Source organism: Lissotriton helveticus, chromosome 6, assembly GCF_964261635.1.
Source record: "Lissotriton helveticus chromosome 6, aLisHel1.1, whole genome shotgun sequence".
NCBI classification, from domain to species: Eukaryota; Metazoa; Chordata; class Amphibia; order Caudata; family Salamandridae; genus Lissotriton; species Lissotriton helveticus.
Window position 1 is genome coordinate 256,422,115 of NC_136067.1, and position 23,809 is coordinate 256,445,923.

The window sequence follows — 23,809 nt, forward strand, 5'->3', positions numbered from 1 at the left end:
GAGTTTCTCACAGTGTGTGTCAAACAGGTGTTCAGAATTGATGGGCATTCAAGCCTTGGCCTTTACAGTGCAATAGCCATGTATCCGTGTTGCAACTGTATCCACAGGTACAGTTTGCCAAAATATTCACACAGCAAAATTAAAACAAAATGCAATGTTTACAGGTGAGTGGGTGTTTAGTGTGCTTGTGGGGATAAGTGAAAGAGATTTGAGGCAGTGCGTTCAGGAGAGATTGAAAACAGGTGCTGAAGAGTAAAGAGATGAAGTGTAAAATATGTAGATGGACGAGATGTTGAGAAAAAAAGGGCATACATGCATAGCATAAAGTGAACATAAGGGGAATGAATGAGACACTCTTATCTGAAGACCACTTCCCCAGCCCTCTATAATGTTTAATTCAGCGTCTCACAATTTCAAGTTGAAACATTTTCAGTATTAATTCTTTACAACAAAATCATTATTACTCATTTATCTCAAACAGATAACAACCACTGAGAAAGCCAATAATTCTGGCTGATTTTAGAAGTATGTCAGTTATTGTGTTCTATATTTACCTGCGATAACAGATCGCTCAGAGAGCCAGCAAATTACTTGTTGGGTGGCACACTATGGGGAATTGCAGAAATTTAGTTTACATTTGTGTGTTTACGCCACACCCTTAAATACACAGGCCATGCCCCTTTCAAATCTCACATCCACCGACGTTCTCTCATCCCACTTCAAGCCCTGCGAGTACGAGAGGCAAATGTGCCAACCCATTGCAGAACAAGCATTGGTAAATGCAGCAGGTTTTGCCTAGGGGATTAATAATAAGTTAAAAGGTATAGGAGCAGTGTGTGAGTGCAGGGAGAATGATGTGATTGTTCTCTGTGCAGGGTGAGTGGTGCATAAATGAAGGTTAATAAGTGTCTGAGGGCCGGGTGAAAGTGCCTCAATGCATGGTGATTGATGTGTATTCAGTGCAGAATGAGAATTGAGTGTAGAGGGTGAGCGATGTTACCCTGTACAGGTTAAGAGGCGTGCAAGTATAAGTGCAGGATGAGTGGTTTGAGTTTAGGGTGAGAGTATAGTTTACTGCTGGAAGCCCATGTAACCTGGGAGCTAGCTCTGCTGTATAACCGCTGAGCCCGTTAAAGTAAATGAAACCCAAAGTAAAGTTATCTGAAGCCTGTGGATGTTTTCTCTGGGCAACTTTGGGGATATCTCTGCTGACATGGAGTGAGGCTGCAAAGGAAGAACCGACGTTTTCTTACCTTCGATTCGAAGCCACGTGAAAATGAAAGTTTTGTGAGAGTTCACTTTCAGCACAAGAAAGGTGTGTTAAAGGATATCGTGACGTTCGAGTCTCCTTCGAGGTCCACTGAGAGCAGTGCTCCCATTACGAGCAGAATTCTAGCAGCATGTTAAGAACTGCTAGAGGAAAATTTTGTTGCTGTCCACCTCATCGAAAGCCAGCCAGCCGCACATCAGCCGTTAATCGACGTGAGACGAGACGTGCGCAGCCCAGGTCGCAGATCGCGGATCAAGGATCGGACCGCGGGTCAACAGGGGAGCGCATTGGGAACTGATCCGGAGCCAAAGCGGAGGTTTCCCGGAGTGTCCTCCCCGCCAGTTTGTACCGGGAGAGACACAGCGGATCGGCAGTGGGCGGGAGATCGCACTGCAGCTGAGGCACAGTCGAGCGCCTAGTGCAATTATATAGACCTACAGAGACCTCTGTCTTCCCGCCGGAGAAAAAAGGGGAGAGGCCGAGTTAGGGGGTGAGGAGCCCCGGGAACCCCCTGAAGGGGGAAGAGCAGGCGAAGCAGAGGAGATCTCTGAGTGGCAGCTCCTCCAGGCTCATCTAATTGGCTGAAAAACAAAAAGGAGAAAGGGGGAGACCATCAGTTCAGAGAGCAAACAAAGAGTACTTCAAAAACCAGCTTGGCAAGTTTGGTGGGCAAAGGGCACAACAGAGGTAAGTGTGTGTGAGTGAAAGAATAATTGCAGTAACCCACCACCCGGCAAAGCATCTACAAACTGGAATAGGCGTCGTCTAGGGGATAATTGTAGGGGGTAAAGTAGACTTACGCCCCACTGCAATACCTGAGCAAAAAGTGCCTTAAGAAGGGGGAGTAACTCTGAATTAAAGGACGATGGCCCCGAAAAGGAAGCAAAAACCACGCAAGGAAGCTTTGGAGGAAAGCCCAGGGAGAAGTGAGTTACTAGAGGGGTCTAGGACTTTGGAAGAGAGTCAGGAAAGCCAGGCCTCCCCAGAGTGGATTAGTAAGGGGACACGAAAGAAGAGGAAAAATAAAAGTCACCAAAAAACCCCGACAAGCCCAAAATGGTTGTACCTCAATATCTAACTCGAAAGGTAGCTCCTCAGTTACTAAATCCATAAAGGACTTTGTAGGGAAACATTATAAAACTACAGAGCAATCTGTAATAAACTTGGAAATTGAGGAGGAGCACCAGACTGAGAACGGCACAGGAGTCTTACCAGAAGAGGAAATGGTGGATCCCTCCTGAGCCAAAACATACAAATAGCAGCGCCACGTCTTTCATCATCCCCAAAACTTTTCTCATTACAAGCTTCAGAGTTGGAGAATGCAGGGCTACTGGGAAATGAAAGCCACGGCTCAAGTTTTGTTTGGGGGTCCTCACCCAACCAACTATCGCAACATCAAAACGGGCTAAAAACGTAATCCAGCAGGATATTTCAAAAACTGGAAGCCAAGCTGCCCCCGAGAGAAACAGTCTCCAAGACTCTGACATTTCAGCGACACCCTCAAACTACTTCATGGACATATTATTGATGTTACAGAAAACCCTTCAGGGGATCCTTGAAGTAACAATGCTGAATAATGGGGTCTTGAAATCACAAAAGTTGTTCTTAAAAAAGATCGAAGAAGAGCTGGTAAGAATTAAGGGGCAAATGCCGCTTATGTTAAGACCAGTAGATGCCCCCCCAGCCCACAGAACAAAGCGTAGTTAGAGATACTGCTGAAGCACCAGATAACGTATACATATCTAAATGCCCAATGCTGATAAAAAGAAGATGTGATTATGTAAGGGTTTATACTAAAGGTAGGACAAGCAAGAAGCGGGGACCTAAAACAGTAACAAAGGGAAAAAGGAAGGAAAGGGAGGTAGAGAAAGAGTTAAGTTTAAATACCTCGGCCCTGACTTTTGTGCCCTTTAGGTCTCCGATAGTTGAGAACAAAAGAAATGCCCCAAGTGTACAAACGAAGAATCAGAGTAGTAAGGGCCTAAACGAGAAGCTAGCAAAAATCTAATTCGCAAATCAGAGAGTAAATCCATCCCTAGTGGAACAAACCAGAAACCATCAGAGGTATTTTAACCCAGAAGAAGTACCACAGCCTCAAGGTAAAGCAGAAGTGGAAAATAAAATGGGCTCACCGGATGGGTAAATGGTAGACCGCAAAATTTAGAAACTCCCAAAACAGGACTAGAGGTGGATAGCAACACATGGGTGTACCTGGAACCGGTGCAACCAGGACAAAGGGGGAAGAAACTGAGGAAAATGAACCCATTAAATAGGGCGCAAATCCTGACTTCCTTCTCCAAATGCCCAAGTCTGAGCGGGTGTGGCTCGAAAGATCTGAGACAGGTGGGATTCATAAAAAATATGAATGGTAAGGAAATAACAAAAGTACTACTTTACTCTGACCGGGTAAAAATGGCCATTGAGAAAGCGGTGAGTGAGATTCTCGAAGTGGGAATAAGGTTAATCCCAGAGAGGTAACTAAAGAGAAATGCCCAATCAGGAAGTAGTTTCCTAAAGTGCCATGCAGGCCTCGGTAGGAGACTGGTGAGGTTATTGAGGGATAACGTAGAAGAGGGTAGCCTCTTGAACATAGTGGTAAACAACTCAGTAAAAGATGACTCCTGGGGTAACTGGAGTCAAAGAAGCAACCTGGGAGAACCATCAGAGAGGTATATGGAGGAAATGGCAGAAGATGGTGGTCTAAGTGAGGTAGAATAGGATGAGGGGGTGTTGCATAGCCTAAATCTCTTATCTTGGAATATAAATGGCTTAGGCAACGATATAAAACAAGAGCATATAAAGAAATTAGTAAACAAAGCTGAAATTGCCTGTCTGCAAGAGACCTGGTTATGCGACGAAACCCCTATCTCTGCGGGTTACCTACAACTAAACCGACCATCCAAGAAAAAAAGATTTGGACGTCAATCGGGGGGAATTATGACTCTCATATCGACAAAAGTAATAAGAAATGCAACCTTGTTAAAAGTGAAATGTAAATGGTTATTGGCATGTAGATTAGCGCGCCTGACCCAGGACAAGAAATATGAAAATGTAATTGTTATAAACGTATATATGCATTGGGACAATGTGGCAGAGTATGGAATTGAGATGGGTAACTTTAAAGAGGATATAGATTCTTTATTAGAAAAACATGCTTTAGATGTGTTCTTCATTCTGGGGGATTTTAACCATAAGCTGAACCCAAAGAAGGTTGACCTCTGGCACAGGGAATTGTTGGATGCCTATGGAATAAATTATGCCAGATTTCCAGTGTGTGAACCCTCGAATCAGGACATAGAATTGGTAAACTATTTAGGGGCGAAGGGCCTCTTCAGCCTGAATGGCAGATTTAAATTAGATAGTCCAGCAAAGAAGACCTTTCAAATAGGCTCACAAAACTGTCCAATTGATTGTTTTTATGCTCGCCTGGAATTTCCCACTAGTTTGGGAATTTAAGATACCCCAAAGTGAAGGCAGAGACCACAATCTGTTGCAATTGAAGGTATATGGGGGAAGGAGAGAACATAGAGAGAAAGAGATCCCACAAGAAGTTGATTACCCCAAGAGAGCAACAACAAGACTGACAGATGAGTTATCAGGAAAAATTAATGTCCTTTCAGCATAAGGTTAAACTGGAGGATTTTGGAAGTAAAAATCTGGAATGGTATGAGGAGAAGATCGCCCAAGTAGTACAGTGCCTCCGGGTAGAACTAAAAAAAAGATAAAAGAAAGGGTACAATAATCCTGGTCAGCCGACTGAAATGGTTCTCCGTCGACTGCCAAACTAAAAAAAGGGAGATAATGACCGTATCAAGAAGGCTAAGGAAAGAGTTCAACCAAGAGAGGTAAAATTATCTTATTGAGCTGAAAAAGAAGTTCAAAAAGATGGTTACTGATGCAAAAAGGTCATATAAAGAGAAATGCTGGGTAAATCTGCTAGAATCAATTGAAGCAAAAAACTTAAGACAATTTTGGAAGCTGGTAAAAGCAGCATCTGTTCCCACGACACGAGAAATGAAATGTGTTGTTAGTGAGGCAGCCTGGGAGAAGTACTTAAGGGCACTGTATGGACCTCGAACACCCAGGAGCCATAGAGCCCCAGCATTGGCAGGAAATAACGGAAGAATTCAAATTAGACTTCACCGAACAGAAGGTAGAAAGTATAATAAGGAACCTGAAATTAACCCGAGCGGCAGGGCCAGACAATCTCCCATCAATAATATTAAAGTCACAGATAAAGTGGTGGGCAAGATTCCTTTCCCAATTGTTCCAAATAATATTAGCAGAAGGGATAATGCCAATGAATTGGAAGGGCGCTGTAATCAGGCCAAGCCATAAAAAAGGTAGCATGGACGCGCCTCAAAACTATAGATTGATCAATCTTCTAGATATAGGAGAAAAGGTGTTCTCAAAAATAGTGTTAAATAGGCTAAATGTTTGGGTTGATGAGTTCTCAATCGTACCTACTGAACAGGGAGGTGTCAGAGCAGGGCATTCCACGATAGATCATTGCTTTGCACTATGGGCAATGGCGCGAAAGTCGACAGAACAAAATGGTAAGCTTTGCTGTTTTGTCGTGGACTTTCGGACAGCATTCGATTCAGTAGATCAGAACTGTCTTTGGGAAACTCTTATAAATAAATACTTACCAAAAGACCTGCTGGCTATAATAAAAGAACTACACCGAGGTAATTGGGCACAAGTAATTAAGGATACAGAAGGGTCATTGACGCCAAAAATAACCATTGAAAATGGCCTGAGACCGGGCTGCGTCCTGGCCCCACAGCTATTCTCTATATTTCAATCTGATTTGCCTGCCTGTCTTGAAGTTGAGGGCAGTGCTAGCCCAAGAATGGATGATAAAAAGGTGCCCTGTCTTCTATCCGCGGACGACCTGGTAATATTAGACCAGACTGAATTGGGCCTCCAAAGAAAGTTGAAATCTTTTAACGATTATTGTGCGAGGAAATTTTTAACAGTAAACTTGGACAAGACAAAAATCTTATGCTTTGGGTAAAAGGTAATTGAGGTAATTAAGTTTAATTGCTTTTTAGGTGATCTTAAACTAGAATCTGTTAACGAATATCGCTACCCAGGGATGTGGTTTGATAAGTCCCTAAAGTGGCAAACGCATCTGGAAGCTCAGAAAGCAAAACCACATACATCAATTTCTGGATTAAAATTTTTTAACCGGGATTGCGGGGATATGCCTCACAGACCGTTACTAAAGGCATTCAGTGCAATGATACCTCCACAAGTACTCTACGGCGCAGAAATCCTTTATTTGAGCGGTAAAGGAACCTGTACTGTTGTAGAATATTTTAAATCTGTAATTACTTCTTTGCACTTGTTTAAAAACTATGATCTAAATAAACATAACCTTGACTTGACAAAGGAATATTTTATCATCGCAATCGGTGCAAAGTAAAAAAGATATTAGAATAGAAATGGAGCTAAAATGATAGGGAGGATCAGGCATTTCTCAGTGGATCAAGCAATGGAGTAAAGGTACCTAAATGTAACTTTTTGGAGTCTAGCAAACACCAGAGCCCCATTACATAAATAATGCGCGCTGGTGCAAAAAAAGGGGTTGTGCGCTACTGCACATGTGCAGTGATGTTGGTAGGATTTATATGGCGAATTCATAGGCTGTGCACCTCCAGACTTGTCTGGTTAGCAGCCCGCATAGTACTTTTTATGTTTTTATCTGTGCACTTTCTATGAAGTTTTTCTTAACCTAGAACTTAATTTATAGTAGTACTTTTCAATTCGGTAAAATTGTGAATTTTCCATTCAGGATATGTTTTTCAAATATGTAAAACATATAACCAAGAGGCTTCTGTACTGTAAAAATGTTCCAGAGCACCGTAATGTCCATAATTATACTTGATTGAGGAGGACTAATGCAAGTTCCTGGAAACAGTTTTTCTATGTTAGTGCACATTTTAGCAAGTAGTTCCTATTTTATAGCAATTATAATATATATGCACATATATGCTAATCTTAACAAAGGTGATTTCTGCAAACTTCTGTTTTGGCATGTTCATCACAGAAGAGCTTCTGCATTAGTACACATGGAGGTGTAGGCGTTAGCACATCTATGTTTTACACATGAGCGTATTTTTCGTGATGTGGCCCAACGCCACTTGTTAGTTGCAGTTGAAAAATGAGAGCTATTTTTACAATGTAATTAAATTTCTAAAGAAAGCAGTTAACAATTGCTGAATTACAATTCGATCACCACAGTGCATTTTGGAAGAAGATGTAAAAAGCAGGAAGACTGATGATGAAGATACTATCTAGAAAGCATGTGTGGAATTTGTGGATGTTTGAGAATACACAACAAACTGTCACAAGAGGGCGCTCATTCGCTTGAATTAGATCGCATGCACTCTCTGTCAAGAGGATGTACACCCATTGATTTAATAATCTGCATTGCATTGTATCAGTCTACAAGTTAGTACGAGTGAAACAATATCAGAAACCTTGAATGTCTTTTTTTGCAGTGGAAACACACCCGAGTCCAGAGGAACAGCATATGTCGTCTACGAGGATATCTTTGATGCTAAAAATGCATGTGACCATCTCTCTGGATTCAATGTCTGCAACAGATACCTTGTTGTATTATACTACAATGCAAACAGAGTAAGTACACACATAAATTGTTCTGTACACGCCCCTCTTGGTTTGCTGTTTTATTGATTAGTTAATAGCAGACGTTGGCTTGTTTTTATCACGTTAGTAAACTATCCATGTGGGATTCACTCGTATTTTAGTTTAGTTGGACGTTTTCCATACTAATTATATTGATACGTACTCATGTGGAGCCATGCAGTGGAAAAGTCTGCCCTGGCCATTGAAGAAAGAGCAGATTTATAGTTTTATGGTATAGACATGGACATGTGCGCCAATATTTGTGTACCAACATTTCTTCCTATCAGCTGTGCAGGATTCAGAGTTCTACACATCTGTTTTATTCTTGCTCAGATTGTGCTCGGCTGCCCCTTTTTGGGGGCAGAAGGATCGAGTTTGGGGGAGAGATTACGGATTTCATTCTCTATTGATACTCATAGTATTAAAAACATGAGCACTGTTAGGGGGCGTGGCTACCAGCCAAGCATGGCGGACGCCTAGAGTGAGAGCTCCCGAGGGCACTGTAGCCTTCTGATATATCCGTCATACTAATCCGACACCTAGCACGCCTGAAGCGGCGGCGTTCGGGTCCGGGACCCAAGCGGTGTCACCGGTCCAATTTGTGGAGAAATCGGCGCACCGGAGCCTGATCTACGTCGTGTGGCAAGTCAGGGCCTAGGACCGGAGGTGCAGCACCGGTCTCGAGTGACGTCCAGGCCCCGGCGGAAGTGCGGCCGAGCCGGCTGAAGAAAGTGAAAGCACCCGGTGCCTGCCCGAGAACCCGGAGCAGGCCTGACACCCCCGGCGGCGTCATCCAGTGGCGCGAGGACTACCGCAATCACCAAGCAGACCCGGGGTAGCACCAAGGTCAGTGGGACCCCAATCTCGGCCGCGCGAGGCGGTGCAGACGCCTTAGAGATAACCCCCCCCCCCCCCCCCCCGCCGCGCAAGAGCCTAGCGGACGGCGGAGCACCACGGGGGGGCACCATCGGTGGGGACAATACTACCGCCCCAGTCTTGCCCTAGGCTGAAAGCGCCATACCAGCAACATTTGTGGACCTCAGAGGGGACCCTTGGGACCCACATACTACCGGCAGCTCCGACACAGTGGCAGGAACTCGGTGACCGGGGGGGCGGCTGCCCGGACCCGGAGCCAACACTGCCAGCTGTGGACGGGGGGGTGAGGAGCGCAGTGGCCGTTCCAGCCCTGAAAAGAGTGCATAGGGGACAGCAACTCGGAGTGTCCCAGTGGCCCACCGACACCCGTGCGGACGAACGGGGAGGCTTCCGCAGACACCGGAGGGGGCCGCTCCGTTCACCACCTGCCAAGCCACACTTCTCTGGCTGTAACCTACAAACGGCGACTTCGAACGGCGCGCAGGTCACGATCCCGCAGGGCCTATCACTGACTTTCGCAGACCCCAGCACCATGACGGGCAAAGGCCTCAGGAGTGGGTCTACGCAAGCTAAATTGGACAAATTCGCCTATGGGCACCAGGGTCAACAACAGAATACAGGACGATCCTCCACAGGGCATGCCCAAGAAGCGGAAAAAACGACAAAAATAACGCTGGAAGACATCATGAGAACGCTCTCGGAGGTGAAAACTACGGTAGGCGCCATCTCCTCGGAGGTCTCCCTGCTGCGAGCGGACTTTCACAAAATGGCGGAGAGGGTCTCGCAAGTAGAAGTGGTCACTAAGTCGCTCGTGGAGGACACATCGGAGCTACAAGTGGCAATGGAAAGGATGCAGAAAATGAACAAGCTCCTCCATGACAAGCTGGATGACCAGGAAGGGCGTTCACGACGCAACAACGTACGTATCCTTGGACTTCCTGAGACGGAAGGGAAAGGGGCCATGGACCTCTATGTGGAAGACCTCATTAAGAGCAAACTCCAGCCCAAAGGCCTATCTCACTTCTTCTCGGTAGAGAGAGCGCACAGAGTCCCGGGGGGTCCGCCCAAGACCGGGGCAGCACCAAGACCGGTGCTGGCCCGGCTCTTTAATTTCAGAGACAGAGACGCAATTCTACAAGCGGCAAGGAACTCGCCACCAGTACGAATTCAAAATGCGACTTTAGCGTTTTTTCCAGACTACACGGCGGAGGTGGCCAGGCGACGCAAGTCCTTCACGGAGGTCAAAAAGGCACTACGAGATAGGGAATTGCCGTACTCCATGATGTTCCCTGCTAAATTACGGATAGTGGCCGAGGGGAAGACTTGGTTCTTTGACACGCCAGAGGCGGCTCAGGAATGGCTGGAGGGCTGGAGACCGGCGGGACAGCGACACCGCCCACAGCGAGACCGGCCACGACACCGTACTGAAAGACCAGCACCCAGTCAGTCCTCCCTTCCGCCGCATCAAGGAGGCGAGGAAGAAATAGGATCAGATCTTGAGAGAGACCCGCTAGACTCTGGACAAGTGGCTCCAGTGTGAAACTGAACAATATTGTTTTCGGGACTGTGTGGGCCGCGGGTGCCGTGATTCGGACGCGGCTGAGTAGGGTGGGCACAGGCGGTGCCCGAAGGTGACTCACCAACCCCACGAGCAAGTGAGATGTTTAGGGGAGGGTTAAAGCACTCTGCACAGTTGGGGAAGCGGGCGGGGAATTGTCCGTGGAGCAGGGTAGCAGGGAGGGGGGATGGGATTGAGGTTTACATGTTGGGATGTTTCAATTTGTTTATAGTCATCGTTCCACACCTACATTGCACTATCGCCCCGACATCTGTATGTCTCCAATGCAGGGCGACACAGATCGACTCATGGGTTCTGCCACTGCACACGTTGTATGCAAAACTCCCTCTTCAGCTTAATGGCCAGGCCACTTACTCACACGCCCGCTGAGGGCTCCTCCGCAGCCGGGGGGGTTCCCCCACTTCGCATGCTGACATGGAATGTCCGGGGCCTGGGTGACAAAATCAAGAGGGGACTAGTCCTGCAGGCCATAAAACGGCAGAACCCGGATATAGTCCTCCTGCAAGAAACCCACCTCACGGGGTCCACCTGCAAAGCCCTGGACAGACGTGGCTACACAATGGCGGCACACGCAGACTTCACTACTGGCTCCAGGGGAACAGGCATACTGGTGAGAAAGTCTTCCCCCTTTATTGTAACCCGCAGTGTGGCAGATGACCAGGGTCGCTTTGCCGCGGTCCATGGACAGTGGGAGGGCAGGGCTCTTAATGTAATATCAGTATATGTTCCCCCAGCCCTACACTCTGTGGCCCTACCAGCATTGGGCAAATTCCTTCTTGATCTCCCCGATGGCGACACGATTGTGGGGGGGGACTTCAACGCAATCATGGATCCACTTAAGGATGCCTTTCCCTCTAGGACCCGACCACGAGATGCTACACCGCTGTCGGACTTTGTGGAGGCACTAGGCCTCACGGACATCTGGCGACACTTGCACACCGAAACCACACAATACACTTATTACTCGGCGGTACATAATAGCCTTTCTCGTATAGATTACTTTTTGGCATTGGGACTGGGGCTGGGTATGGTAGACAAAATAGACACACTGCCCAGGGGAATCTCAGACCATTCTCCTATTATCCTATCGCTTACCACCGGGGGGAAAAGAAAGGCCCGAATCTACCCGATCTACCCAAATTTTTTAAAAGTCCCCACGATTCGGAAAAAACTAAAACTCGTGACAACGCAGTATTTTGCGGAGAACACAGGCACAGTGGTGTCACCTTCCACCCTATGGGAGGCATACAAAACGGTCCTCAGGGGGGCGGCCATTTCAGCGATTACGGGACACAGACGGGACTCACGGAAGGACCTCACAGACTTGGAACTTGCACTCGACACGGCAAATAATGCACATATGGCAGACCCTTCCCCGTCCACGACACACACCCTCACGATTCGGCAACAACAATACCTAGCACACCTCAAAACGACTGAGAAAGGGTATATAGCGAACACTCGCCATAGGGTTTACGATGTGGGTGATAAAGCGGGTCGTATGCTGGCCTGGTTGGATAGGAGAGGGACCGGTACGAGAGGTATTCAAAGGCTTCACACAGAGGAGGGGCGAACACTGGTACACCCAGAAGAAATAGTTTGCGAGTTAGCACGACACTATCGGGCAATATACTCACCAGAACGAAGGGTCACACGACAACTGGCAACGGCAACTCTTGCAGACATTACTATCCCCAGCATTGCACAAGAAGATAGGGACGTCCTAGAACTGGACCCGACGGAGGAGGAGGTCCAGCTGGCGATCCAGGCGCTGCGGTCTGGTAAAGCACTGGGCCCTAACGGGATACCGGTGGAATGGTACAAGTCCATGGCCCCAGACCTCAGTGCTCCACTGCTGGCCATGTACTTAGAAAGCAGGGACAGACTAGAGCTGCCGCTCGATCAACGCACAGCGACGATTGTAACGATACCCAAACCGGGGAAACCCCCGACAGAGTGTGCCTCGTACCGCCCGATATCGTTATTGAACGTCGAGGCCAAGATACTAGCTAAACTTCTAGCTACCCGCCTACTGCCCCACCTCCATGCCTTGATCCACCCTGATCAGTCGGGCTTTATGCCCCATCGAAGCACTGCGATGAACCTAAGGCGAGTACACGGAGTGCTGGCCCGAGCGCACCTCCTCACGGAGCAGGCTGTGATTCTCTCTCTCGACGCTAAAATGGCGTTCGACCTGGTTGAGTGGGAATATCTTTTCATGGTGCTGGAGCGTATGGGATTTGGGCCGAAATACATAGCATGGATACGGCTGCTTTATACAAAACCCGTCGCACAGGTAGTAGCCAATGGCCACATTTCGCCGAGTTTCCCACTGGGCAGAGGGACTAGACAGGGCTGCCCCCTGTCCCCCCTGCTCTTCGCACTGGTGCTCGAACCTCTGGCCATCCAGATCAGATCCACGCCCCTGTTCACAGGAATCAAATGGAAGGAGGGGTGGGAAGACAAAGTCTCGCTATACGCGGACGACATGCTCATCTACATGACCACACCTGATACCGGCATCCCAGCCCTACTAGACTTATGTGACACGCACGGGCGAGCATCGGGCTACACTCTAAATTGGTCGAAATCCACCTTATATACGTTAAAGGGCCCGGCGCCGAGACTGCAGGGGAACTGTCCGCTACTTACGGCTTCGACCTCTTTCAAATACTTAGGTATTGTTATCACAAGCGGGGAAGCAGATTTCTTTGTTCACAACCTGAAGCCACCCATAGATCGCCTACGAGCAGATGTTAAACATTGGGCGGCCCTGCCCCTGACCCTACTGGGAAGGGCGGCATTATACAAAATGATGGCCCTCCCGAGGCTCCTTTATGTCCTCGAAAATACTCCGCACCTGGTACCACCGCGCTACTTTCAACAGATTGTGGCACTGGTTACTGTCCTGCTCTGGAATACAGGTCCGGCTCGTATAGCGTACGACAAGCTTGTAAAAAGCTGGTACGAGGGGGGCATAGCGCTCCCCAACATTCAACTATATTATTGGGCTGCCCAACTCAAAGTTATAAACTACTGGATTCACGCCCCGAAAGACGATCCGGCCTACCGGGCGGATTGGTCGCAACTTGGGATGGACTGTATGCTGTCTGTGCTCTACAACAAGTCACAACTGAAGGCCCTGACTGGCCCGACCAAACACACGGCGGCCCTCTGGCACATGGCGCAGGCCCGTCTAGGATGGGCAGGTCGGATCACAAAAATGACCCCCTTGTGGGACACAAAGGCACTGGGAAACCTGAGGGGCTGTAAGGGGTTTGAGCGATGGGATTCCATTGGCATCTCTACGGTAGGGGACCTCTGGGACAATGACACAGTAATACCGTTTCCGCACCTACAACAACAGTACAATCTTGGCCCCACCGAGACATTTCGATATGTCCAAATTAGACATGCACTACTGCAGGCAATCACTACAGGCACCACTATACCGGACTCCTCCCCGTTAGAGGACAGACTGCTAACGGAATTCATGCTCCAAAGCGCCACCTCCCTTACTTATAAAAAGCTACTCAATAATCTCAAAGACCCAACGCTAAAACTTAAAGAAAAATGGGAAAGGGAACTAGGTGAGACAGACGAATTCGAATGGAATGAGGCGCTGGCCTCCCCGAAGGAGGTTGGAATTTCTAGTAGGCTCAGATTGGTACAACTTAAAATCCTACACCGCATATACTACACCAGGACACTGTTGCATACGATACAGAGAGCACCGCACCCCTTCTGTTTGAGAGGCTGTGGGGAGGAGGGTACACTGATACACACACTATGGGAAGGCTCACGAATACGCGAATTCTGGAGACAGATACTCCGCTCCATCTCCCAGGCCCTTAAACTCTCCATACTACCTGAACCACGCAAATGCCTTTTAAACATCTGGGACCCCAACGACTTGGGTAGATACGAACTGATTTGGGCATCATTGGCTATGACAGTGGCTAAGCGGGATATAGCGCAGAAATGGGGAGCGCCAGACGTGCCCACTGCCAGTAGATGGGCCAAAAACATGGACATCCTAATGGTGACGGAAAGAGCAGTTTACGTGCTTCGAGCAGCGCCACGGAAGTGGAACAAGGTTTGGGAGGCGTGGAACAAGTACAGAGGGGAGATCTGTGAACCCCTACCAGAAGGTGAGGACTCGGAGGGGGAGGAGGAGTAACTGGGTGGAGGCGTGGCAGGTGCCTTACTAACGGGACAATGAGACATGAGTGGCACTAACCTGGCTGTATTCCAGAGTGCAAATGGAGACACAGGATACTACGAGATGTGGGTGAACAAGGGACGAAGATGACTCATGGGTGGGGGGTTAGTTGGGAAGTTGTTGATAATGTTTTGCTGGAAAAGAGGTGCTACCATCACTGATATATGAGGGAAGGATTATCGGGAAACTGTACTTTACACACTGTAACGGACGGTTAATGTATATGTAGAACTCGAGAGGCCATGGGCAGCGCAGTCCGGGCTACCGGAAAGATGATCGTCAAGTATAGAAATGATAATTTACACATTATGTAACGATTGCCGGTAAATTGTGTGCTACTGACTAACCACTAATCCTTCCTGTCAATAAAGTTTAAAAAAAAAAAAAAAAAAAAAAAAAAACATGAGCACTGTTAAAACTAAGCGAGCACGCTCTTTTTCTACAGACTGGTTTAGAATCGCTCCTAGTCTTAAACTAACTTTGATTTGTGTCGTCTGTTTTTGACTGTCTGTAATCAGTGGTTCTCTAGAAACGACACCAGATTGCCCCATATCATTAGGAATACAAATTAAGGTTTCAGAGGTTACTCGGTTGCTGCTCAGCAGACATTGGGCTAATTTGTTTGGCCTGTTCTATTACAGCCTGTGGGTGTTTAGCGGAAATCTAAATTGGCGGGCCTGGCCTTATGTCACAGCACTGAAGCCTGTGTTTTCACTAATGATGCGTCCTCCAATTACTGCTCCTCTTTAAGGTCCATAAATAGACGCACTTCTTCTCAGTTACCTCTTTCGGCTTGATACCTTGTCCCCGAGTTTCTTTGTCTGAACATCTTAGACTTCCATATTCGAAGCATTCACATTGTTAGATACCACAAAAGTGTACATTTCAGGCCTCAAGAGTAAAATATGCTCTTTACTAAAAAAGTATATGGGCAAGGTATTGGATAACACAATACATACTTTGATATCTAAAATTATTATATTCCTTGATGCCAGGGTCAGTTTGTGTGTCTAAGAACATGAAGCAATATGTAGCCACGATGTTAAAGAACTCATCTGACAAAACCTTCTTTCTATTTCAATCTAATTAGCGCCCATATAAGAAAGCGACCAGCCAAACTCTTAATAGGGAAGACCGTTACTATAAGAGGAAAGATGTACACTTCTTACGGGAGCTATGGCATACTTGTATAAAAAAATGCAAAGTGAGTCCTTGTTGTAGAAGTATGACTCTGGGTATTCTAGATTCAGCTATCGGGTTCATGTTGACATGCCCAGTATTGTTACTGAGCCTCAACTAAGTGGAGTGCCGCAGTGCCCGATTCAGTCTCTAAAATATGAAGCTAGGCTTGGGGTTTTAACAGTATAAGTAAAGTTTTCTGTAGATATTACTGGAAATAATGTTTTGAGACTGGGTTTATAATGCTTATTCAATATTTTGACGTCCTGTTAAAGCATCTCAGTGATAAAAGGTACTGCCTTAAGGGAGCCGCATGTTTAAAAGAGGACACAAGGGGGTTCCTGTGGAAGGTGACCAACATATGTGTTTTACAGCTCGCCTTGAATCAGTTTAAAGAAGTAAACATAGGCTGCTTGGCAACTTTGTAAAGTGTACAAGGGGCAAGCGAAAAAGATTGGTTCTCGTCTGCCGTTGGTCATGTCAAACCAGGCGTATCTGAATATCGTCTGACAAATACCGTGTCTTTAAATATCTACATAAATATCACCACATTGTAGTTAATGCTAGAAAATCTACACACAATGGGATATTATTTTTGTAAACTAAATTTAAGAGACATACGTTCTAACTGGTAGAAAGTATATATGTATAAGTAATTCTGACATTCAACTGAGTTTCATGATTGTTGTTCTGTTGACAAGGATAGGTTTGGGTGCTTGAGCTATTGTATGTCAGCTCGTGTATTGTTTCTGGTTGGTAGCTTGAAGTGTAGAAGAGACACGTCTACTGTGTGTGTACAGTGGATAGGTGTCCCAGACGCGGCAGCCTACTGGAAGCGAAGTGATTATAGATCATTTGACTGTCGTAGAAAGCCCACTTTTTTGGGAGGAGAATTGCAACTATAACAAGCATTTACAATGCAACGGTTTCGCCTTTGGAAAAGTTTGAGTTATTGGCATTGTAAATGACAACATTTGTATTTATGTGTTGGTTTTGAAAACAGATAAATAATTGGCATTGTCATTTACATTGCAAATAGCTTTAACATTTCCAAAGGCGAAACCGTTGCATTGTAAATGCTTGTTGTTCCCTATGAGGTTTAGGCGAGATGGGCACCAAGTCTCTTCCTCACGCAGGAGGGCATGGGAATAGTCTGAAAAATGAAAATTACCCCCTCATTGAACCATTGCAATTGGCATTAAGTGAACGAGCGCAATGAGCAAGCCCAGTAGTCATTCCCTTGAAGGAATTCGGATACGTCCTTACTGCCCTCCATTCCTTTTCAGTATTTTCTTTTCGTAATCTTTGTCCTTTCCACCCTTCCATTCACCGTCTTTTCGCTTCTCCATCCCTCTGTCTTTATCTTATCATCCACCCATATCTGCAGCCATCTTGCCACCATCCATCCCTCAATCTATCAATTTTTCGATCCGTTCATCTTTCCCTCATCCACACCTCCATTTTTATCATGCTTTGTTTCATTTGTTCTTCCGCCCCATAGTTCATTTATACTATCCACTTACACTATAGTGATATTTATTTACAAGCTCCTGTTTGGAGGCTAGCGCTTCTCCCTCATTGTAGGAATGGGAGCTATAAACAAATAGTTTAATGTTTCATGTTAATCAGAACTGTCCAGTGGCACCCGCCCCCACTGAAGCTGCTATGGGGAGGAGGGTTATTGACGCCCCTGCAGGTATGTCATGCGTTATTCTAAGGCAGTAATATCTCAGTTTTTCCCAAAATGTTATTACTTTCCTCTACCGAGGGCACCCTACCTTCCATCTGTCATACAAGTCTCCCAATCCCCATGTACAGTGACGACGCTGGGAGGTGGTTCTTGACATAGTTGTCCTGAGCCTATCCAATCAGTGTTTAGAACCAAATACCTTCTGCTCCTATTCTTTTGAGGGGGTGGGGGGGATTAGAACGTAAATATCTGCCTACTGGGATAATTATTGGGCTGTTTAAAGCATTCCCACAGCCTGTCAACAGTGTTGTTGAAAAGAGAACTGAGGTACACAGGAGAGGCAGCGCAGCTGCCACACCCTGGGACACAAGAGGCGCTTCCCAACACAGTGACAGCGTGGGAAATGTGTTTGGGGGAACCGGCTTGGCAACTACGATAAAAGAAAATCTGCAGAGAAAACATTCAAAATGAAAAGTCTATGTATCGACTCACTGAGGCGAAAACGGAATTTTTGCGGTGTCTTTCGTAATCTCTACCGAGAAGCCTCCTGCATTTTTCTTTCACCATCTCCGTTCTCTCTCCTCGGCCATCTCTGTGCCCGAAAGCCCCTGCACCCCACAGCTCTAAGAGAACCCCTCTCCTCCTCTAGTAGATAAGGTCCACGAATCCCTACCACAGCATAAGTGATGATCCCTAAACAATGCTCCTTCTCTGCCGTATTAATGGGAAGAATCGTGCTCCTCCTCCCAGTCTCTGTCAGAGAAGGACCATAAAAAGCTCTCATCCTGCGCTATCTTTGAGCAGCCACTGCATCTACTCGGCTCTCCAAAGTGCAGTCCTTTGAACACTTCTCTTTCTTCCCTATACCATCAGGAAAGGTCCTGTATACTTCTCGTCCTCCACTAAACTCTGAGAGAAGAATAATACATGCCAGCTGTCCTCTGAACACGTCCCCTCCTCAAAACTAAGAGGGAAGTTCCCTGCATCTCCCGCCTGTTACCTGCGGTCTATAGGTTGATACCTCTCCACCTCGACTACTTAAGCACCCTGCAACCACCAGCCCGCCCAAAGCTGCTGCCCATGGAAGACCCTGTCTGAACACACCTGCTCCGCTACCTCCGAGCCCACCTCGAACTCTCATGCCATTGCAAGAGAAACTCTGAGTGCAGCCCACCGCTATCGCTGCGAGAACAGGGGGTGCAGCAGGTGCAGTGGCACCGGAGCCCAAAAGCCCGAGGGGCTCGCTCAACCCCGACAAACCTCCATTTTACTACATCAACAGCAGTCAAAGGGACCACACTCCTTGCTACGCCACAGCGTGAGAGATGTCGCCCTAGCGCTGGCCGTTCTTCCCCGTGTCTTCCCGCTCCCAGGAGGCACGCGAGGCTGCTGACAGATAGTGAATAAAGTTGAAACGCGCCAGACTCACCAGTAACATTCTTAGGAGCACAACCCCAACGGCCCCGACCGCCCTCACTGCTGTTAGGGGTGGGGCAGGTCCTGCAGGCGGTACCTGTTGCTGGACAGTCCTCAGCCTGCCCGCGCCGTGTCCGGTGCTCCCGAGGCTCGGAAGGCGTAGTCCCGCTCCTGGGGTCACTCCTTGCTCGGCGGCTGCTCAGAATCCTGGCTCTAGGTCTGCTTGTTCTTTGTCCGAGTGCTGGTCCTGTGATTTACCCCTGCTCCGTGCTTGTCCCCGACCAGACCCCTGCTCCGTGCTTGTCCCCGACCAGACCCCTGCTCCGAGCTTGTCCCCGATCAGAGACGACACTACTCCCCGTCCACCAGCACTCCGTGCGATTCTGGCCGACGGCATAGACTCCACCCCGCTGCACTTGTTCGCAGACCGAGTTGTTTGGCTGCCCCGCTTTCCACCCTGCACTTGTTCCCAGGATCACATTCCGCCAGTATCGTTCCGGCCCCCGGGGCTCAGCTCCACTCTCACCAGAGCCCAGTTTCGTGACGTGAAAATGGAGGGGGTGGGGGGCGAACAAGAGTGAAAGCTGCCGCCCCGCCCCTGGAACAGGAGAGGGGGGGAGAAACTATCTGAGAGGGAGGAGCGAGTCTGAGGAGAGAAAGGAGAGGCGGGGCGGCAACATTGGCAAAGGGATGACACAGGGGGCGGGAGAAAACACGGACGGAGGACACGGACGGCGGGAGGGGGCGGGAGAGGACACGGACGGCGGGAGGGGGCGGGAGAGGACACGGACGGCGGGAGGGGGCGGGAGTGGACACGGACGGCGGGAGGGGGCGGGAGAGGAGACGGACGGCGGGAAACGTGCACAGGACAGCGAGGGGGGGGCGGAAAGGCACACGGAGGGGGCGGGAATGGGCAGACTTTCTGTGAAAGGGGAGGGAACGGGAAAAAACGTAACTCCGCCCTGGGAAAAAATCTCCGGAACGCCCCCGAATCTGGTCCAGCCTTGATGGACAGATCCGGCACTCAATGGCTAGCCTCCATTTATGGAGCTAGCCAATGAGAGCCGGGGGACGTTCCAGGAGTCCTTATTGACGACATAGGATTTCACCTGCGCTGAAGAGCTGCGCAGAGCGCAGCCTTCGGCAGGCGAAACCCAAAAAGCTTTTTGCACCTTCTGTAAGCTTTTAACTGCAGAATATAGAGTCCATGTAGCCATCAAACCTACTGGAAACAAAGAACATTGTAAGCAACCACTTGGTTTAAATATGAAGTCCGACACCGTGCCATATTTTACAGTGCGTGCAATATAAGTTCACAAAGAAAGCAAAACAATTCAGAAATGTAAATCCGTCCACAAGAGGCTCTGTATCTCGGAAGCAAATGTGTCGAGACAGAGGCTGACCATTGACAATTTAATAGCTCCTCGATTGTGATATCCAGCATTGCAATGGGGTCGTTCTGAAATTAGTGTCTTGTCTTTCGAAATCTCTATAAATAAAAAGATAGTCTCAGTCAGGCCATTGAAATGCAAATACCTTACTGGTGGGAGTGTTAAGCAGGCAATTACCTGTTTTCACTGTATAAATCATCAGTAAATTCAAGCTACATAATGGTCATACAGAGTTACAGTGTGAAAACTGTTTTTGATTACTTTTGTGCTCACAGACTAGATTGGACTCAAAATAGCTTAACCGAAAATAGAAATTAAAGTCAAATGCACACAGTTACAGAATAATAAAGATAGTGCAACGTTTCGCTTTGAGACCCTCATCTGCCAGATAAAAAAAATCCTTATTCTGAAGCACGATAACCACTATGAGGTGACAGTGTATTGTATAGTAGGATTGCCTTACAACAAAGGAATGCAGATTTACCCACAGCAATTGACTTTTGTGAATCGTGGTTTCTCTGTAAGATATGCCTGATTCCTACTTTGGAGAGTTGGTTTCTTTCTCTCACATGCACACATAGCTGTTACTAAGTACTCTGTTCTCATATGTATCATTTTTGGCTGTTGAGTGGGTTAATACATATAGCTGACTGCACTATTGCATTTATTGTACTCTGATGTTGCGGATGGATCATATCTAGGTGTGGGAAAGGTATAACTGTGCAGCATTATGCATGCTGTACCTGCATTTCCATCATATTTGTATATAAACCAAAAATGTGCTCCAGAGAAATGTTTGATGTCAACTATGCCCAGTGAAAGCCTTTTGGTATTGGCGCAGTATGCTGTATTTTTGAGAGGTCCAGCTCTAGTTTCCGCGTTTCAGATTAAGAAGTATGACATACAGAGGCAGAGACCTAGCTCTTGTTTCTAAGAAGATTTATGATCTTATTTCACTTTTTAAAAATGATTTAACGTTGGAGAAAATAGTACCTGTGTTTTTATTATGTACTGTGCAGACTTCGTATCACATACACTGCATTCTCTGAATTTAACTAGACCATTTCAATCGCCAGAAAATGGTTGCCATTCTTCTTATACAGGTCCAAAGACCCACTTTGGTGACCATGCTATGTCACTGTGGTCTAAACATCATCCGAGGGGATCAAATATCATGAGATTCCCAGCAGAAAAGGGCTCTTTTTTAGGGTATTGTGAGAACGCTCACAACTAGCACTGAAAGTAACAAAGGATATAGCTCATCCTTTTGAAAGATCTTTTTATCTGCAAATAGTTAAAAAAACATTTATTGTGAAAATCATTTTGTTTTGAACTTTTAGCTTGAAAAAAAAGTTTGACTTTGACCATTACCATACCATGTCGTTACCACAGCACATCTCTAGCGCCTGAATTAGTTACAATAGTAATCTGTTCAGTTGAAGTGTTTATATATATATATATATATATATATATATATATATATATATATATATATATATATATATATATATATATATAAAAATAGATGACAATTTTGAACAAAGCACATACTATATATTCAAATATATGCTCTAAATGTACAGGGTTTGTGTAACATTAAATAGCTTGGCGTGACTAGCATGGCTGGTCATGTATTGTACATGCAGGAAAAGAAGAGTAGGTGCTTCCATTTCGATAGCAGTCACTGTGCCCTTTCACTTAGGCGTACTTAATGATTGTTACTTATTTCTTCCAGGCATTTCAAAAAATGGACACAAAGAAGAAAGAGGAACAGCTCAAGCTTCTCAAGGAAAAGTATGGCATCAACACAGACCCACCCAAATGAGATTTTGGATTCCTTGTATTGCTTCTTTCCAAACAAAGACTCTTGCTTTACAATTCTGGCCCAATTATATTTATCTTCCATCACTGGATCCAACTGTATATTGTTGATACCCGTTCAAACTGATTATTACTTGGTTTATATCCCCCCTTTGAACTTTTTCAGTGACCTTTGCAGTGCTTATCCCCTGATTTCAATATCATTACCACTTCTGAAAATAAACATGGAAGCTAATTTACGGCTGTGTTTCCTGTGTACCGTGTTCCTTTCTCAGTTAGATTGCTATTTATATGCTTAGTTGAGGACTTTAGTATTATCCAAGGTACCATGCATCTGGAATGGACAAAATTGGCTCGCCTCCTTAGTTTTATTAATATACCCTGCAGTGATTGATGCTGTGCAACAGTTTGTTAATGGGTTAGCGTTCTAAATTTCCGGTATGCATCTGAATTGCCTGACTGCTTATCTGTTAGCTGTACGCCGGTGAGATAGCTATATTATTGTCCCCGTGGGGCATTACATTCTCGTAAAACAGTGATGATGAAAAGCATGCTTGAACCTTTGCTGAGTATTTTCTTGTTTAATAGAGATCTTCCTTTTACATTTTATTGGTTATTTAGTTACTTAGCTTGATGCTTATAGAGTACTTGCTTTTCTAGAACAAAGGTATTTTTAAAATGGATGGCTTTCATTAACGTAAGGCATTCAAAACACTGTTTTGCAGAATAGTCCCATTTCTATCTTAGTGACTATCCTAAATGGCAAGAAACTGAATGTGTTTGAATTTCAATTGAGCAGTTAGTGATATTAGTTGATGGGCCTTACTTTTAGCAGTTTTGTCTTGTATGAGAGAGAGAGAGTGTGTGTGTGTGTGTGTGTGTGTGTGTGTGTGTGTGTGTCAAGCAATATAAGGACGTTATTATTCAGCCTAAATTAGCTACAATTGACTGCACCATTAGTTTGTACTAATTCTGGCAGAAACGAACTGGCATAGTCTCTCTTTTTTGGAGATGGGAGAGGCCATCGTAAAATGTTGTGCAGATTTTATATAGTATATTCTGACATTCATGTCACCTGCTATCTGTTAGTGAAGTTCACTAATTAAGAGACAGAGCTTCCATAATCACTGTTCTGCTTATTGTTTCAGTTCCAGCGTCCATTGGCAGAATGCCGCTGTCTAGGTGTTGGGGATGGTACAATCCCTCTCCAGCGGTCTGAACAGTGTCCTTGTGTCTCTGTCCTCCCTTATGGATTGAGAGATCTGACACATTACTGTTGAGCATAGGACTACAATCTGGTAGACGGAGACTTTCACATTTTGCATACATATATTAAGTGGTGATGGATATCTGTATAGGAGGGGGTGAGGCAGCAAAGAATGGAATACATGTAATCGGCTACAGAATTTACAAACCTAGTAGAGATGTTATATTATAATGATTTGTGTAACACCCTAATCAGCCGAGGGTATCCAGGTGCTTTTCAAGTGTGAGGTCCCCAAGGTGCTTATACGAAGAGCCAAATCTTCAGCTTTTTGCACAACTTAAGTGAGGAGGAGGTTCTGATGTGTTGAGGGAGGTCGTTCAATGCCTTGAGTCAGATGTAGAAGGAGCAGCCTCCAGTTTTACTTTTGCGGATGCAGGGCAATGTGTGAGAGTGAGGCAGAGCTTAGGTGTCTTGTGGGTTTGTGAAAGTGCATGTGGCTGTTCA

The 23,809-nt window shown here is 46.3% G+C and overlaps 1 protein-coding gene across 1 annotated transcript in view; it reads left to right on the plus strand.

Annotated features, from left to right (window-relative positions):
• SF3B6 (splicing factor 3b subunit 6) overlaps window positions 1-22,337 on the plus strand; it is a 38,597-nt gene extending 16,260 nt beyond the window's left edge. Inside the window, exons 3-4 of the mRNA XM_078646766.1 lie at window positions 7,777-7,915; window positions 22,013-22,337. Coding sequence (XP_078502892.1) covers window positions 7,777-7,915; window positions 22,013-22,102 — 229 coding nt within the window. The 3' untranslated portion in view covers window positions 22,103-22,337. The remainder of the gene's footprint in view (window positions 1-7,776; window positions 7,916-22,012) is intronic.
• Window positions 22,338-23,809: the final 1,472 nt, after the last annotated feature.